This window comes from Heterodontus francisci, chromosome 5 (genome assembly GCF_036365525.1).
Source record: "Heterodontus francisci isolate sHetFra1 chromosome 5, sHetFra1.hap1, whole genome shotgun sequence".
In the NCBI taxonomy this organism is placed as follows: domain Eukaryota; kingdom Metazoa; phylum Chordata; class Chondrichthyes; order Heterodontiformes; family Heterodontidae; genus Heterodontus; species Heterodontus francisci.
In genome coordinates, this window is record NC_090375.1 from 159,771,516 (window position 1) to 159,790,751 (window position 19,236).

A 19,236-nucleotide genomic window follows, 5' to 3' on the forward strand; every position below is an offset into this window, starting at 1 on the left:
AAGGATGTCTCTGAACGGACAGGGGGCATTCTGAAGGGGGAGGGTGAACAGCCAGAGGTTGTGGTACACATCGGTACCAACGACATAGGCAGGAAGAGTGACGAGGTCCTGCAGGGGGAGTTCAGGGAGTTAGGTAGAGAGTTAAAAGACAGGACCTCTAGGGTTGTAATCTCTGGATTACTCCCTGTGCCATGTGCCAGTGAGGCTAGAAATAGGAAGATAGTGCAGCTAAACACGTGGCTGAGCAGCTGGTGTAGGAGGGAGGGTTTCAGATATCTGGATCATTGGGATCTCTTCCAGGCCAGGTGCGACCTGTACAAGAAGGACGGGTTGCATCTAAACTGGAGGGGCACAAATATCCTGGCTGCGAGGTTCACTAGCGTCACTTGGGAGGGTTTAAACTAGTGTGGGAGGGGGGTAGGAACCAGAGCAGTAGGTCAGCAGGTGAAATAACTGAAGGGGAACTAGTAAATAAGGCCAGTAAGACTGAGAGGAAGAGCAGGCAGGGAGATGTTGCTGAGCACAGCGGGACTGGTGGTCTGAAGTGCATTTGTTTCAATGCAAGAAGTATAACAGGTAAGGCAGATGAACTGAGAGCTTGGATTAGTACTTGGAACTATGATGTTGTTGCTATTACAGAGACTTGGTTGAGGGAAGGACAGGATTGGCAGCTAAATGTTCCAGGATTTAGAAGCTTCAGGCGGGATAGAGGGGGATGTAAGCATTACTGGTTAAGGAGAATATCACAGCTGTACTGCGGGAGGACACCTCGGAGGGGTAGAGCTCAGGAATAGGAAGGGTGCAGTCACGATGTTGGGGGTTTACTACAGGCCTCCCAACGGCCAGCGGGAGGTAGAGGAGCAGATATGTAGACAGATTTTGGAAAGATGTAAAAGCAACAGAGTTGTAGTGGTGGGTGATTTTAACTTCCCCGATATTGACTGGGACTCACTTAGTGCTAGGGGCTTGGATGGGGCAGAATTTGTAAGGAGCATCCAGGAGGGCTTCTTGAAACAATATGTAGATAGTCCAACTAGGGAAGGAGCCGTACTGGACCTGGTATTGGGGAATGAGCCCGGCCAGGTGGTTGAAGTCTCAGTCGGGGAGCATTTCGGGACCAGTGACCATAATTCCATAAGTTTTAAGGTACTTGTGGATAAGGATAAGAGTAGTCCTCGGGTGAAGGTGCTAAATTGGGGGAAGGCTAATTATAACAATATTAGGCAGGAATTGAAGAATTTAGATTGGGGGCAGCTGTTTGAGGGTAAATCAACATCTGACATGTGGGAGTATTTCAAATGTCAGCTGATTAGAATCCAGGATCGGCATGTTCCTGTGAGGAAGAAGGATAAGTTTGGCAAGTTTCGGGAACTTTGGATAACGAGGGACATTGTGAGCCTAGTCTAAAAGAAAAAGGAAGCATTTGTAAGGGCTAGAAGGCTGGGAGCAGACGAAGCCCTTGAGGAATATAAAGAAAGCAGGAGGAACTTAAGCAAGGAGTCAGGAGGGCTAAAAGGGGCCATGAAAAGTCATTGGCAAACAGGATTAAGGAGAATCCCAAGGCTTTTTATACGTATATAAAGAGCAAGAGGGTAACCAGGGAAAGGGTTGGCCCACTCAAGGACAGAGGAGGGAATCTATGCATGGAGCCAGAGGAAATGGGCGAGGTGCTAAATGAGTACTTTGCATCAGTATTCACCAAAGAGAAGGACTTGGTGGATGATGAGTCTAGGGAAGGGAGTGTAGATAGTCTGGGTCATGTCGTTATCAAAAAGGAGGAGGTGTTGGGCGTTTTGCAAAGCATTAAGGTAGATAAGTCCCCAGGGCCTGATGGGATCTACCCCAGAATACTGAGGCAAGGGAGGAAATTGCTGGGGCCTTGACAGAAATTTTTGTATCCTCATTGGCTACAGGTGAGGACCCAGAGGACTGGAGAATAGCCAATGTTGTTCCTTTGTTTTAGAAGGGTAGCAAGGATAATCCAGGAAATTATAGGCCGGTGAGCCTTATGTCAGTGGTAGGGAAATTATTAGAGAGGATTCTTCGGGATAGGATTTACTCCCATTTGGAAACAAATGGATTTATTAGCGAGAGGCAGCATGGTTTTGTGAAGGGGAGGTCGTGTCTCACTACTCTGATTGAGTTTTTTGAGGAAGTGACGAAGATGATTGATGAAGGAAGGGCAGTGGATGTTATCTATATGGACTTCAGTAAAGCCTTTGACAAGGTCCCTCATGGCAGACTGGTACAAAAGGTGCAGTCACACGGGATCAGAAGTGAGATGGCAAGATGGATATAGAACTGTGCATAGGAGACAGAGGGTAGCAGTGGAAAGGTGCTTTTCTGAATGGAGGGATGTGACTAGTGGTGTTCCGCAGGGATCAGTGATGGGACCTTTGCTGTTTGTAGTATAAAAAATGATTTGGAGGAAAATGTAGCTGGTCTGATTAGAAAGTTTGCGGACGACACAAAGTTTGGTGCAGTTGCGGCTAGTGATGAGGATTGTCAGAGGACACAGCAGGATATAGATCAGTTGGAGACTTGGGCGGAGAAATGGCAGATGGAGTTTAATCCGGACAAATGTGAGTTAATGCATTTTGGAAGATCTAATGCAGGTGGGAAGTATACAGTAAATGGCAGAACCCTTAGGAGTATTGACAGGCAGAGAGATCTGGGCGCACAGGTCCACAGGTCACTGGAAGTGGCAATGCATGTGGATAAGGTAGTCAAGAAGGCATACGGCATGCTTGCCTTCATCAGTCGGGGCACAAAGTATAAAAATTGGCAAGTCATGCTGCAGCTGTACAGAACCTTAGTTTGGCCACACTTAGAATATTGCGTGCAATTCTGGTCGCCACACTACCAGAAGGATGTGGAGGCTTTGGAGAGGGTTGTTTTCACTGGAACGACGGAGGTGGAGGGGCAACATGATCGAGGTTTACAAAGTTATGAGTGGCATGGACAGAGTGGATAGTCAGAAGCTTTTTCCCAGGGTGGAAGAGTCAGTTACTAGGGGACATTGGTTTAAGGTGTGAGGGGCAAAGTTTAGAGGGGATGTGCGAGGCAAGTTCTTTACACAGAGGGTGCTGAGTGCCTGGAACATGCTGCCGGGGGAGGTGGTGGAAGCAGGTACGATAGCGACGTTTAAGAGGCATCTTGACAAATACATGAATAGGATGGGAATGGAAGGATATGGTCCCCGGAAGTGCAGACGGTTTTAGTTTCGACAGGCATCAAGATTGGCGCAGGCTTGGAGGGCCGAATGGCCTGATCCTGTGCTGTACTGTTCTTTGTTCCCCCCCCACACTCTCTCCCCCTCTCTCTCTCTGCTCCTTCCCCCCCTCTCTCTCCCCTCCTCCCTCTCTTTCTCACTCCCCACTCGCCCCCTCCTTCTCTCACCCCCGCTCCCCCATCTCCCCCTCTTTCTCTCCCCCCTCCACCTCTCTGTCTCCCTCACTCTCTGTCCCCTCTCCCTCCCCGCTCTCTCTCTCTCTTTCTTCCCTCTACCCACCCCCTTTCTCTCTCCCTCCCCCCATCTCTCCCTCTGCCCCCTCACCCCCTCTCCTCTTTCTTCCCCTCTTCTCTGTCCTCCCCCACCTTCTCTGCCTCTCTCTCTCCCTACCCCTCCCTCTCTGTCCCCCCCTGAACTTCTCTCTCTCCCCCTCGCTCCTCCCCCTTCTCTCTCTTTCTCACTTTCTCTCACTCTCCCCCCTTCCCTCTCTGTCCTCCTCCCACTTGTCGCCCCCCCATCTTCTTTCCCTCCCCCTCCTCCTACCCTTTCTCTCCCCGTCTCTCTCACCTGCACTCCCCCTTCCCCTCTTCTTCTCCCTCTCTCCACCCCGCCCACTCTATCTCACTCCCACGCTCCCCCCCCCTTCTATCTCACTCCCACTCACCCCCCCCTTCTATCTCACTCCCACTCTCCCCCCCCTTCTATCTCACTCCCACTCTCCCCCCCCTCTATCTCACTCCCACTCTCCCCCCCTTCTATCTCACTCCCACTCTCCCCCCCCTTCTATCTCACTCCCACTCTCCCCCCCCTTCTATCTCACTCCCACTCTCCCCCCCCTTCTATCTCACTCCCACTCTCCCCCCCTTCTATCTCACTCCCACTCTCCCCCCCTTCTATCTCACTCCCACTCTCCCCCCCTTCTCTCTCTCCCACTCTCCCCCCCCTTCTATCTCTCTCCCACTCTCCCCCCCTTCTATCTCTCTCCCACTCTCCCCCCCTTCTATCTCTCTCCCACTCTCCCCCCCTTCTATCTCTCTCCCACACTCCCCCCCCTCTATCTCTCTCCCACACTCCCCCCCCCTCTAACTCTCTCCCACTCTCCCCCCCCCATCTCTCGCCCACACTCCCCCCCCCATCTCTCTCCCACACTCCCCCCCCCCATCTCTCTCCCACACTCCCCCCCCCCCCATCTCTCTCCCACACTCCCCCCCCTCCATCTCTCTCCCACTCTCCCCCCCTTCTATCTCTCTCCCACACTCCCCCCCTTCTATCTCTCTCCCACTCTCCCCCCCTTCTATCTCTCTCCCACTCTCCCCCCCTTCTATCTCTCTCCCACTCTCCCCCCCTTCTATCTCTCTCCCACTCTCCCCCCCTTCTATCTCTCTCCCACTCTCCCCCCCTTCTATCTCTCTCCCACTCTCCCCCCCTTCTATCTCTCTCCCACTCTCCCCCCCTTCTATCTCTCTCCCACTCTCCCCCCCTTCTATCTCTCTCCCACTCTCCCCCCCTTCTATCTCTCTCCCACTCTCCCCCACCCTTCTATCTCTCTCCCACTCTCCCCCCCCTTCTATCTCTCTCCCACTCTCCCCCCCCTTCTATCTCTCTCCCACTCTCCCCCCCCTTCTATCTCTCTCCCACTCTCCCCCCCCTTCTATCTCTCTCCCACTCTCCCCCCCCTTCTATCTCTCTCCCACTCTCCCCCCCTTCTATCTCTCTCCCACTCTCCCCCCCTTCTATCTCTCTCCCACTCTCCCCCCCTTCTATCTCTCTCCCACTCTCCCCCCCCTTCTATCTCTCTCCCACTCTCCCCCCCTTCTATCTCTCTCCCACTCTCCCCCCCTTCTATCTCACTCCCACTCTTCCCCCCCTTCTATCTCTCTCCCACTCTCCCCCCTCCTATCTCTCTCCCACTCTCCCCCCCCTTTCCTTCTCTCTCCCACTCTCCCCACCTTTCCTTCTCTCTCCCCCTCTCCCTCACCTCCCCCTTTCACTCTCTCCCTCCTCCCCACTCTCTCCCTCTGCCGCCCTCCATCACCCCTCCTCCCTGCCCTCTTTCACTCTCCCATCCCTCTCCCCCTTCTCTCTCCTTCCCCATCCCTCCTCCCCACTCTCTCCTTCCCCCACTCTCTCCCCTTCCCCCCACGACCCTCTCACTCCTCCTCTCCCACCCCCACTCCACCTCCCCCCCTTTCCCCCTCTCCCTCTATTCCCCTCCCTTCCCCCTCTCTTCCCCCCTTCTGTCCTCCCCCCACCTCCCTCTCCCCCTTCCCCCTTCTCTCTCCCCCCCCGCACTCACTCCCTCCCTCTCCCCCCATCCCACTCTCTCCCTCCCTCTCCCCGTCTCCCTCCCCCTCTCCCCCGTCTCCCTTCCACCCCACCCTCTCCCCCCCCACTCTCTCTCCCTCCCAACCTCTCCCCCCCCCACTCTCTCTCCCTCCCTCTCTCCCTCCCTCCCTTCGCCCCTCCCCACTCTCTCTCCCTCCCTCTCTCCCTCCCACTCTCTCTCCCTCCCTCTCTCCCTCCCTCCCTTCCCCCCTCCCACTCTCTCTCCCTCCCTCCCTTCCCCCCTCCCACTCTCTCTCCCTCCCTCCCTTCCGCCCTCCCACTCACTCTCCCTCCCTCCCTTCCGCCCTCCCACTCACTCTCCCTCCCTCCCTTCCCCCCTCCCACTCACTCTCCCTCCCTCCCTTCCCCCCTCCCACTCACTCTCCCTCCCTCCCTTCCCCCCTCCCACTCACTCTCCCTCCCTCCCACTCACTCTCCCTCCCTCCCACTCACTCACTCTCCCTCCCTCCCTTCCCCCTTCCCACTCACTCTCCCTCCCTCCCTTCCCCCCTCCCACTCACTCTCCCTCCCTCCCTTCCCCCCTCCCACTCACTCTCCCTCCCTTCCCCCCTCCCACTCACTCTCCCTCCCTCCCTTCCCCCCTCCCACTCACTCTCCCTCCCACCCTTCCCCCCTCCCACTCACACCCTCCCTCTCCCCCCCCACTCACACCCTCCCTCTCCCCCCCACTCACACCCTCCCTCTCCCCCCCACTCACTCTCCCTCTCCCCCCCCCACTCACTCTCCCTCTCCCCCCCCTCACTCACTCTCCCTCTCCCCCCCCCACTCACTCTCCCTCTCCCCCCCCCACTCACTCTCCCTCTCCCCCCCCCACTCACTCTCCCTCTCCCCCCCCCACTCACTCTCCCTCTCCCCCCCCCACTCACTCTCCCTCTCCCCCCCCCACTCACTCTCCCTCTCCCCCCCCCACTCACTCTCCCTCCCCCCCCCCACTCACTCTCCCTCCCTCCCTCTCCCCCCCCACACTCTCCCTCTCTCCCTCTCCCCCCCCCCACTCTCCCTCCCTCCCTCTCCCCCCCCCACACTCTCCCTCCCTCTCCCCCCCTACTCACTCTCCCTCCCTCTCCCCCCCCACCCACTCTCCCTCCCTCTCCCCCCTCCCACTCACTTTCCCTCCCTCTCCCCCCCCCACTCACTTTCCCTCCCTCTCCCCCCCCACACTACCACACTCTCCCCCCCCACTCTCTCTCCCTCCCTCTCCCCCCCTCCCACTCTCTCTCCCTCCCTCTTCCCCCCCCTCCCACTCTCTCTCCCTCCCTCTTCCCCCCCCTCCCACTCTCTCTCCCTCCCTCTTCCCCCCCCTCCCACTCTCTCTCCCTCCCTCTTCCCCCCCCTCCCACTCTCTCTCCCTCCCTCTTCCCCCCCCTCCCACTCTCTCTCCCTCCCTCTTCCCCCCCTCCCACTCTCTCTCCCTCCCTCTTCCCCCCCCTCCCACTCTCTCTCCCTCCCTCTTCCCCCCCCTCCCACTCTCTCTCCCTCCCTCTTCCCCCCCCTCCCACTCTCTCTCCCTCCCTCTTCCCCCCCTCCCACTCTCTCTCCCTCCCTCTTCCCCCCCCCACTCTCTCTCCCTCCCTCTTCCCCCCCCTCCCATTCCCTCCCTCCCTCCCCGTTCTCTCTCCTTCCCCCGTCCCTCCTCCCCACTCTCTCCTTCCCCCGTCCCTCCTCCCCACTCTCTCTCCTTCCCCCACACTCTCCCCCTCGGCCCACTCCCTCCCCCTCCCTCTCTCTCCCTCCCCGGTCCCTCCCTCTCTCTCTCTCTCCTATCCCTCTCCCCCTTCTCCCTCCTGCCCCCTTCTCTCTCCTTCCCCCATTCGTCCTCCCCACTCTCTCCTTCCCCCCCCTCTCTCTCCCGCCCCCCCCTTCCCCCCCCTCTCTCTCTCTCTCTCTCTCCCGCCCCCCCCTCTCTCTCTCTCTCTCTCCCGCACCCCCCCCTCTCTCTCTCCCTCCCGCCCCCCCCTCTCTCTCTCTCTCTCCCTCCCGCCCCCCCTCTCTCTCTCCCTCCCGCCCCCCTCTCTCTCTCTCCCTCCCGCCCCCCTCTCTCTCTCTCCCTCCCGCCCCCCTCTCTCTCTCTCCCATTGGACAACGGTGTTCCCTAAGGGTCAGTACTAAGACCACAGCTTTTTTGATATATGTAAATGACTTGGATATTGAAGCGCATAGTTAAATTTCTAAATTTGCCAATGATACCAAACTTGGAGGTGCATCAAACTGTGAGAATGATACCAATCGACTGCAACAGGATATAGATAGGCTAGCAGAATCGGCAGACAAGTGGCAAACAGAATTTAATACAGAGAAGTGGAAGGGTTAGGGAGAGGCTGTGCAGACTCAATGGCACAGTCTAAAGTGTGTGCAGGGATATAAGGACCTGGGGGGGGGGGGGGGCGGGGGGGTTTATGTGCATAGATCTTTAAAGGTGGCAGGACATTTTGAGAGAGTGGTTCGCAAAGCATATGGCATCTTCGGCTTCATAAATGGAGATATTGAGTACAAAAGCAGGCAATTTATGCTGAACCTTTATAAATGCTCTGGATAGGCCACAATTAGAGTATCTGGTCACCACACTTTAGGAAGGATGTGAGGGTCCTTGAGAGGGTGCAGAGGAGACTTATCAGAATGGCTCCAGGGATGGGGGATTTTAGCTGTAAAGTTAGTTTGGAGAAGCTGGGATTGTTCTCCTTGGAGCAAAAGAGATTGAAGGAGATTTGACAGAGGTGTACAAAACTATGAGAGTTTTAGATAAGGTAGACAAAGAAAAGCTGTTCCTATTGGCTGATGGTACAAGGACTGGGGGACACAGATTTAAGATTCTGGGATACAGGGGGAATGTCAGGAAGAATTTTTTTTAATGTAGCAACTGGCGATGACCTGGAGCTGGCTACCGTGAAGGGTAGTGGAAGAACAGACAATGAATGATTTCAAAAGGAAATTGCACGGACATTTGAGGGAAATAAACTTGCAGAGCTACAGGATAGCGCGGGGGAATGTGACTGACTGATTGCTGTAGAAAGCCTACATGGACCACATGCAGGGAGGCTTTAGATTCCTGGGACACTGGGGCTATTTCTGCGGGAGGTGAGACCTATGCAGGACAATGAGTTGCACCTCAGCAGAACCAATGCCCTCACCTGATTGGCACTGCTGTTGGGGAGGGTTTAAAACTAACTTGGAAGGAGGATAGAAACCAGGGTGCAGCAATACAAAGGGGAAACAAGATGCACAAAGGATTAGGAGGGAGAGATAGCACTAGAGTAAGAAACAGTCAGGTATTAGGTGAGGTCAGAGTAAGAGGGAAAACAATAAGGTCTAAATTATGCTTACAGTGCATGTATGTATACATACAAAACGTGGTAAATAAGGTTGGTGAGCTGTAGGCACAAATAGCCATATGGGAATATAATGATGTGGCCTTAACAGCGTCCTGCTCAAAAATGGCAGGACTGGCTACTAAATGTTCCTGGATACAAGAGGCTGAATTTTGTAAGCCCAACGATGGAAAAAATGGTGGCCTGGCCTGCCCATGCGGGCCATACGCCAATCGTGGCGGCTCATTTAAATAGACAGGGCAGGCTGCCACCGCGATCACCTGGAGGGGCTGGGCCTTCCAACCCGGCAACGGTGTGAGCTGCTGTGCGCAGGCGCTGATGCCATTTTTAAAAGGCTGTTAGCCCTACTGCCATATTTAAATATTTAAAGAAAGATTTAATGAAATTAAATAAATAAATCTCTTTTGCCCCTCTCCCACCCCCCCATTAACAACGAAATTATTTGCCCTTTCCCTCCTCCAAAACACTTACATTTACCATCTTACCTTCCCCCCTCCCCGCCGACTGCACAAACTTTAAACTATAAGCCTTCCCACCATCCACTACACCCATGACGTTAATTTGAGCCCCCCCCCCCCACTCACTGGGAAACTTACCTCCTCCCCCCTTCCCATCAATGTTGCACCTCGTTTCCTCGGATGGGTATCAGAACGCGCAGGATTGCCGGCTGCTGGGCCATAGATCGGGACGGAACATCAGGAGGCGAGGTAAGTTTATTTAAAACAATTATGTTAATTCATTTAAATATTCAAATTTTAGTCTCATAGTGCCTCGCTGGCGCAGGGAGCATTAGCCTGGGCTCTGGATTACTAGTCCAGTAACATTACCATTACACCTCCGCCTCACCAGGAGATGGAAGTGTTCGTGGACTTCCAAAAGGACACTAATAGGCTTGCCAGCAAAGTTGGAATAAAAGGAGCAGTGGCAGCATGGATACAAAGTTGGCTGAGTGACAAGGAAACAGAATTGGTGAATGGTTGTTTTTCAGACTGAAGGAAGGAATACACTGGGGTTCCCCAGGGATTGGTACTAGGACTAGTGCATCTCTTGATACATATTTGTGACTTACATTTGGGTGCAAAGGGTACAATTTCAAAATTTGCAGATGAAACAAAATTTGGAAGTATTGCGAACTGTGAGGAGGATAGCAATAGACTTCAGGAGGATATAGACAGGCTAGTGGAATTGGCAAACATTTGGTAAATGAAATTTAAAGCAGAGAAGTGTGAAATGATACATTTTGGTAGGAAGAACGAGGAGGGGCAATATAAACTAAAGGGTGCAATTCTAAATAGGGTGATGAAACAGGGAAATCTGGGGGTATATGTGCACAAGTCGTTGAAGGTGACAGGGAAGATCAGGAAAGTGGTTATAAAGGCATTCTGGGCTTTATAAACAGAGGCATAGAGTACAAAAGCAAGGAAGTTATGATAAAGCTATTTAAGACACTGGTTCAGCTTCACCTGGAGTACTGTGTCCAATTCTGGGCACCACACTTTAGGAAGAATGTGAAGGCGTTAGAGAGAGTGCAGAAAAGATTTACGGTATCCCTTTGCTGTTCTTTATTTTAATTGCTCCACCACTGACTTTGTGCCTTCAGTTGCCTAAGCTCTGAAATTCCTTCCCTGAACTTCTCTTATTTTGTCCTTTAAGACACTCCTTAAAATCAATCTCTGACCAAGTTTTTGGTCATCTGCCCTAATATCTCCTTATGTAACTCAGTGTCCAATTTTGTCTAATAATGCTTCTGTGTAACACCTTGGAACATTGTGCAACATTAAAGGTGCTATATAAATTGTTGTTTATACCTCTCCCACTCTGCAGGTTCTCTACTGTTCTTTAGTTTCATACAAGTAACGTGCTCTCTGTTCTTCAGATTCTTACCATTGGTTTTTCAGACTCTGTTTCTGAAGAGGTTGGTGATGAAGGGCTGACTGTACTCAGTGATGGTGAACTCTCCACACTGGAAATGTAGTCTGGATCAGGAACGTAAAGAATCTACGAGAGAGAGTGTAATAAAAGAGCCACTCAACAACTTATTACAAACTTCATTGTCCAGAGTACACTGTCTTTAATATTTAGGTCAAATAAATACTCATTATTTACAATCAATAAATATAATTAATCAAAACATTGATTTTTGTCTTCCAGTTAATAATTTTAATATAATGCTATATGTGGTGGGCTCCCTGATGGCATAGTGGAAAAAGTTTACTGGCAATAATCCAAGTCTGGCTGTACTGAATCAGCCAATTACAAATGGTGGGAACATACAACTGAACTTGGAGGAGGGCCGAAAGGAGAACAAAGAACTAGAATTTCTCCTCCTCATCAGGATCCAAGGCCTACTGGTTTAAGTGTGATTTATGGACTTTGGGCAAGGGCTAGCCTAAGATCAGACTTGACTTTGACATCTTCCACAATTGAATAGTCAGCTAACACTACTGAGGCTCTCATGGGGAGAATGTAAATTTGAGGTTATACCAGAAAGGAAAGATTGAAGAGACTAGAGCTCTTTTCTCTAGAAAAGAGAAGGCTGATGCACTGAGTTCTTATGTTGTCTGATGCAACATAAAAGAGAAGCATGGAGTCCAATTCATTGAAGATCTCATAGGTTTATTAACAGCTAAACTATTATATAAAGTACAGAGCGAACTATTTACAGAACCTTCAGCTAGGTGTTACAGTTGCAGAGTTACTCTGGCTTTGAGTTCACATGACCACCTCCTGGTATTTAGCTCATGAGCATACCAAGATCTTAAAGGGACATCACTCTTAAAGCCCATCATACAACATCCCCTTTCTTTCCAAAGTCTCATATGCTAAAAGTAAAAATACATAAAATTAGATAACATAAAAATTTTTTACACAGGCATAGAGATTATGAACTTTACACGTGCAGAAGCTTAAGAGTCCAGTTTTGGTGGTTTGACAACTCTTGCTCGGAGAATTTGCATCTCAACTGTTGCTGTTTTTTCCTGAGGTTTCTCCCTTTCTTCATTCAGTTTCTGTTGCTTTGCTTTCAGTCTGCTAATATACTCTGTTGCTTTTCTCAAGATAACCACTTTTGAGGCCTGGTCGTTCTTGGCACTTCATCTTGAAGAGCCAACAGACAATGCTTCAACTCATTCCTCCTCTGCCTCTTCAGGACATTCCGTGCCCTTCGCCTCTCTTCATCCTCTGCGTCTGAAGGCCTGGGGCTCAGGGTCGAGGACTTGTTGGGGAAGAGTACTTGGCCTCATGGAGGTACCTGTCCCTTCTGGCTCATTGTGGTGCTGGTGGTTCTTTAGAGAGGAGGAGTGAAGGTGTAGCACTGATGTGCTGTTGCTGGATTTTGAGACTGAACCCTTTGATGCTAGCCAGAGTCTGCAAGCAGGTTCCAGTCCTTGGAGATTTCCTCTTGGGAATGCTCCCCACTGCCAGCCTTTGTTTCTCAGTGGTTGCAATGTCAATCTCTTTTTCTGAGTCACTGGAGTGTAAAAAGACACTGCCCGTTGAGAAAGAACTTTCTGAGATTGATTTCCAACAACTCCAGTACACATCCTTCAGGATTTAGACTTGTAGGATATTTGCACTAGCTCCAGTGTCAGTCTTAACTCAGAGTGTAGGTTTGCCAACTTTCTTTGGGCACATGATGTTAATACTGGCAAAAGCTTCCAGTTGTTTGACTTCATCAACATGACGTGTCAGGTTCACAATATGAAATGCCTCTTCGTGTTTTGACTGAGAATTACTTCTCTGAGTCTTGTCTCAGGTCTGTTTCGCTATGGACTTCGTGTACCGGCTTGCAGTTATGCAGGTTTCTGGAGCTCTCGTTGCTGCTGTTGCCCTGTTGTCATGTCTATCGTCTGTTTGTTTGTCTCCTACTGTGACTTCTGACTGCATCTTTGGAGCCAGATTTCTTGCATAGGCAGGCCCAGTGTCCTTTTTCACTGCACGCCTTGCACAGGTCTTGAAATGCAGGACAGCATCACGGTGAGTGGGACCAACTACACTTACCACACAGCTTGCTTGCTCTTTTTGATCTGGTTATCGTGCTGATACTATTGGCTGCATCTAGTCCTTGCAGATGCTGTTGTCCAGTTACAATAGCTTCATATTTCCTGCTATTTTCGAGCAGTGCACCAATGCTGTGACCTTTCTTTTTCCCCAAGAGGTCTTTCCAAAACACCTCAATGGGTGCAGAGACAAACACTAGCTCCAGTAGTCACTCTGACATCTCAGTTATTGAGAAACCGCATTCGTTGCCCTTACTATTGACAAACTGATCTAGTGATTGCTGCCCGTAGGACATCAATTCCAGGCGGTGAATTCTACAATTCTAGCACTTTCCATATCTTTGCGGGATCTTTCTGGTCCTCTTCAGATAAGCCAAAGGTATTGATTCCGTGTAGTCCCTCGTTTCCAACTGCTATTAGTATTTTTACAGCCTGTTTTTCTGGTTCTACAATTACTTGGTTTGTGATGCATAATTGCATTGTCAGTTTGAAAAGTTGGTACTCAGAAAGGATATCCATGACCTTCCAGTGCATGCTGGGAAATTTGGTATCCATCTTCCTGCTGTTCTTTTGCTTAAAACTTACTTTAAGACTTGTTCTATGACTCTGCACAGTTTCCCCTTTAAGAAACTCTCTGCACTTTGATGGAGAGGAGCAGGTGTTTTATAGTGTTCTGTGTTTATCTTGCTTACAGCACTTAAGCCAGTCTGTTTACACAGCTGTTCACTAGGCAGTTCAACTGCTTTTTTCTAAAGAGTTTATTTATGTTGTTCACACTCGAGTGGTTTAATGGTATTTTTATAGCTGTGGCTGCATGAATGAAAGCACTTCTTCACACTCGAGTGACTTAATCAGTTTTTTAAGCTTTGGCTGCGTCGATGAAGGCTCTGCAGTGAGCGGGGTTTTTCCATGCTTTTTGCAATCGGATGCCTCCTGTAATGGCGCCGAGCTTGATCAGCCTGGGAAAGGAATCGGGTCTTCCCATTTTTTTTTTAAAGAGAGTCTATGGAAAAAAATCAATCTTTCAAACACTTCAAAGCCTGTTTCTTTTTAAACAATGACTCACCCGATTTACTTGTAGCCTGTCATTCTGTGCTCTGTCTGCTACAGCTGGAGGTAAATCCTTTCTTCTTTCCACTTTTTGGGCCAGTGTTTCTGTTAACTTTTCTCTCAGTGGCTGTAGGACAGGTTGTTTCCAAAGCTGTTTGACCTGTCGTCTTCAACTAAGACTTTGTCTTCTCACCACAGCTGCCACCATATAATGAGTTATTTATGTTGTCTGATGCAACATAAATGAGAGGCGTGGAGTCCAGTTCGTTGAAGATCTCAAACAAGTTTATTAACATCTAAACTAGTCTGTACAGTACAGAGCAAACTATTTACAGAACCTTCCTCTAGGTGTTATAGTTGCAGAGTGACTGTGGCTTCAAGTCATATGACCACCTCCTGGTACTTAGCTCATTGGCATACTAAGATCTGAAAGGGACATCACTCTTAAAGGTAATCATACAATAGCTGAGGGCTGACCTAATACAGATCTTTAAGATTACGAAAGTGTTTTATAGGATAGACGTGGAGAAGATATTTCCACTTGTCAGGTTGACCAAACCCAGAGGTCATAAATATTAGACAGTCACTATTAAATCCATTAGGGAATTCAGAAGAAGCTTCTTCACTGAGAGCAGTTAGAATGTAGAACTCACTACCACTATAAATAGTTAAGGCAAATAGAATAGATGCATTTAAGGGAAGCTAGATAAACACATGAGAGAGAAAGGAACAGAAAGTTATGCTGATAGGCTTAGATGAACTTGGGCCAAATGATCTGTTTCTGTTCTGCACATTCTAATTAATTCTATCCAATGTATGTGCAGCTGTTCAGGTGCTGTATAATAATCTGCCCTTCAATGTAAAAACCTCAAGCAGGAGGTTACAGGACTTTTTAAAGAAGTTGTACAGTATCTGCTTCCCAGGGACCACAGCCAGCAGTGTAATGCATTAATTAGCTCTACTTGGGAAACAAACCATCACCCAGGAAAATGTCAGCTTGACTCAGTCAGAAGCACTCTCACCTCAAGTCAGAGGACAGGCACAAAAAAAAATGGACCAGTGGAATGTTGGCCTCTATCTCAAGTTGGCTGAAATATAATGGGGATGAAGTTATATTGCAGCTGTACCAAGTTCTGCTCAGAACCCATCTGGAGTACTGCATTTATGTGTCAGCTGTGGTTCAGTTGGTAGCACTCTCACCTGAGTCACAAGGTTTCAGATTCAAGTCCCGCTTCAGGGCTTGAGCACAAAAATCCAGGCTGACACTCCTGTGCAGTTCTGAGGAAGTGCTGCACTGTTGGAGGTGCCATCTTTCAGGTGAGACATTAAACTCAGGTCCCATCTGCCTGATCAGGTGGAAGAAGAGCAGGGGAGTTATCCCTGGTGTCCTGGCCAATATTTATCCCTCAATCAACATTACAAAAAAACAGATTATCTGGTCAGTATCACTTTGCTGTTTGGGGAGTTTGATCTGTGCAAACTGGCTGCCATGTTTCCTACACTACAACAGTGATCACATTTCAAAAGTACTTCATTGGCTCTAAAGCACTTTGAGACATCTGGTGGTCATGAAAGGTGCTACATAAATGCAAGTCTCTTCAGTTCTAAGCAGTGCATCTCACAAAGGAAATATTGGCCTTGTACAGTATGCAGCTCAGATTCACCAGAACGAGACATGGGATAAAAGGGTCAAATGATGAGGACATGTTGCATAATCCAGTCTTGTATAGTCTTGAGTCTAGAAGATTAAGGAGTGATCTAATTGAGATGTGTAAGAAGTTTAAAGAAGTTAATAGGGTGGATAGAAAGAAATTATTTCCTCTGGTGGGTGTGGTTTTTTTTAAATAACCTTAAAATTAGAGCTAGGTCACTCAGGGGTGATGTCACAAAGCACTTCTTTACACAATGGATCGTGGAAATCTAAATTGTCTCCCCTGAAAGCTGGATCACTTGAAAATTTCAAAATCAGCTTGATAGATTTTGTCAGGTAGGGGTATTAAGGCAGATGGAACCAAAGGAAGTAGATGGAGTTAAGATAAGATCAGCCAAGATCCAAATGAATAGCAAAACAGACTTGAAAGGCTGAATGGCCTACTCTTGTTGCTAACAAGAATGTAGGCTTTGAATGTCTACATTAGGACAATACTTCAGTGCAGTACACTGGGAGTGCTATATTGCAAATTTGTCCACTTTTGGATTAAACATACCACCAAGTTCTGGCTCCTAGTTTTGGTGCACTTTACAAGGTCCCATTAGCAATATTCAAAGAACCAAAACCACCAAGTTTACCGAGTGAAATAAAATCAAGAAATGCTGGAAATACTCGGCAGGTCTGGCAGCATCTGCGGAGAGAGAAGCAGAGTTAAGGTTTCAGGTCAGTGACCCTTCTTCAGAACTGGCAGATATTAGAAATGTAAAAGGTTTTGAACAAGTAAAGTGGGGGTAGGGCAAGAGATGACAAAAGAGAAAGTGTTGATAGGACAAGGTTACAGGGAATAACTGACCAGAAGGTCATGGAACAAAGGCAAACGGTATGTTAACGGTGTGGTGAAAGACAAAGCATTAGTACAGAGAGGGTGTCAATTGACAGTAAAATGAACAGCCCTGGTCCCAAGCTCAAACATGAAAAAAACCAGTCGGTAGGCACAGTAGAAACAAACTAAACAAACTAAAATAAAACAAACAAATAAAAAAGAAAAAATAACTAAAAATAAAAATGGGGGGGCCCCCTCATCCTCTGAAATTCTCACTTTCCTCATTTTCCACCCCACCAGCCTCCACATCCAGAGGATCATCCTCCGCCATTTCTGCTACATCCAGCGTGATGCCACTATCAAATGCATCTTCCCCTCCCTTCCTGTCAGCATTCCAAAGGGATTGCTCCCTCCGTGACACCCTGGTCCACTCCTCCATTACCCCACCACCTCATCCCCTTCCCACGCCACCTTCCCCTGCAATCGCAGGAGATGTAATATCTGCCCATTTACCTCCTCTCTCCTCACTATCCAAGACCCCAACCACTCCTTTCAGGTGAAGCAACGATTTACTTGTGCTTCTTTCAATTTAGTATACTGTATTCACTGCTCACAATGTGATCTCCTCTACACTGGGGAGACCAAAATCAGACTGGGTGACTGCTTTGCGGAACACCTCCGCTCAGTCCGAAAGCATGACCCCGGGCTTCTGGTTGCTTGTCATTTCAACACCCCCCACCCCGCTCTCATGCTCACATCTCTGCCCCGGGATCGCTGCAGTGTTCCAGTGAACATCAACGCAAGCTCGAGGAACAGTATCTCATTTACTGATTAGGCACACTACAGCCTGCCGGACTGAACATTGAGTTCAATAATTTCATAGCATGAGGGGCTACCCTTTTTATTTTTATTTATTTTTTTTATTTTTTATTTGTGTATTTTAGTTTGTTTAGTTTGTTTCTATTGTGCCTACCCACTTTTTTTTCATGTTTGTGCTTGGGGCCAGAGCTGTTCATTTTACTGTCAATTGACACCCTCTCTGTACTAACACTTCGTCTTTCACTACAGCATTAACATACCGTTTGCCTTTGTTCCATGACCTTCTAATCAGTTATTTTCTGTGACCTTGTCCTATCAACACCTTCTCTTTTGCTATCTCTTGCCCCACCCCCACTTTACTTGCTTATAATCTTTTACATTTCTAATATTTGTCAGTTTTGATGAAAGGTCACTGACCTGAAACGTTAACTCTGCTTCTCTCTCCACAGATGCTGCCAGACTTGCTGAATATTTCCAGTATTTCTTGTTTTTATTTCAGATTTCCAGCATCTGCAGTATTTGCTTTTATTTAAGTTTATCTAGTCTCCTGGTCAACATTTTTCCCTCAACCCTACTCATTACTTGTGGGCTGTTGGTGCTGCATTTGCTTACATAATACAATCTGGTTTGAGAAGTGACAAGCATACAATACTGCATAAATACAATTTTATATTTTATCAGATTTATCTATAGATGTAATTATAGAACACAACTAACATGTTACATATTAGTATGCAGCAAAACAGTATTTGTACATGATAGTAAAAGGAATAGAGCCTATTACCTGGCCTGGAACAACAGCTCTGGAGAACAATTTATTCAGCTGTACTAGCTCATTAGGTGCAGTGTCAAACTTGAGTGCGATGCTATTCAAAGAGTCCCTTGATTCAACCTACCAAAGAAACCAATCTGTTAAAGATCAGTAGTTTTTACATTTTCAAGAAAAAGCAGCCAGTCAGAAGCGTATATATTTTTTTTAATGTTTACTGCTTTTACCCCTTTTTTACTCCCTTTAGTACAGAAACATAGCTCCTGATTTTTGTTTTCAAATAACAGCAGCTGAACAAAATGTTTTATGACTTTTGGAAGCAAAGCATGTGATGGGAGGGTTTGTGTCACAACCCTTTCTAAGATTACAGAAATAACTGTTTTCGTTTGACAACTAGCAACAGCATACTCAGGGATACAACAGGAACATTTACATTAACTACCACTTCCAGAATTCTGAAACAAAGGTACTCAGTTTTTTTAAAGCAATAAAAATATTCAGTTCACAACTTATACATCTCCAGCCCACGTTTTTTACCAATACAAGATCAGGCTTGAACTCAGACGTTTGTCCAAATATTCAGAATATGTCTCCACAATGATCAAGCTTTAAATATTTTGCAAAACTGCAGTATACATAACATAACGATGTACACATTATTCTGCTTTTTATACAGGGACAAAGGACCATCTGGCAGATACAGCAGGGCTGTTTTGTGGCTCACTCCCAACCATTAGATTCTTGCTCAGCAAATGCTAAGAATGCATGCACACTACTGATCATACATTGCAGATTTCTGCATGCCTGTTTACTGACATTCGAACTGCTGCCATTAACTAGGGAGTACCTGAGGTCAGGTGATTATCAGAACTGAGAGGTGAGGCCAACTGCTTTCTTGCTGCCAAGATAAGGCTTAATTGGGCAGGGAAAGCATTTCACCAAAGCCCAGAGAAGTAAATGCAAATACAAGGAGACTATGCAAACTAAAGTATTAACAGAAAAGGCAAATACTGCTACTGGTAAGAGTTGCAATGAAATATATGGACTTCAATGAAAACATTCAGCAGTGGTCGAAGAGCCGAACTGGAACAGTTTTTGCTGCATCATGGGGCCATGTAAATAAAAAAAGATTGGATCTGCTCAGCCTCATTAACATTTGATATGCACTGCATCCAAACAGAATTACAATATCAAAGATATCAAAGCAAGATGACTGCACAAA

The 19,236-nt window shown here is 48.3% G+C and overlaps 1 protein-coding gene across 4 annotated transcripts in view; it reads right to left on the reverse strand.

Annotated features, from left to right (window-relative positions):
* oxr1a (oxidation resistance 1a) overlaps positions 1 to 19,236 on the reverse strand; it is a 761,132-nt gene that overhangs the window by 262,880 nt on the left and 479,016 nt on the right. For all 4 annotated transcript variants that reach the window (XM_068032290.1, XM_068032288.1, XM_068032289.1 and 1 more), the window contains 2 exons: positions 18,030 to 18,137; positions 10,789 to 10,902 (listed from right to left, as the gene is read on the reverse strand). In XM_068032290.1, coding sequence (XP_067888391.1) covers positions 10,789 to 10,902; positions 18,030 to 18,137 — 222 coding nt within the window. The remainder of the gene's footprint in view (positions 1 to 10,788; positions 10,903 to 18,029; positions 18,138 to 19,236) is intronic.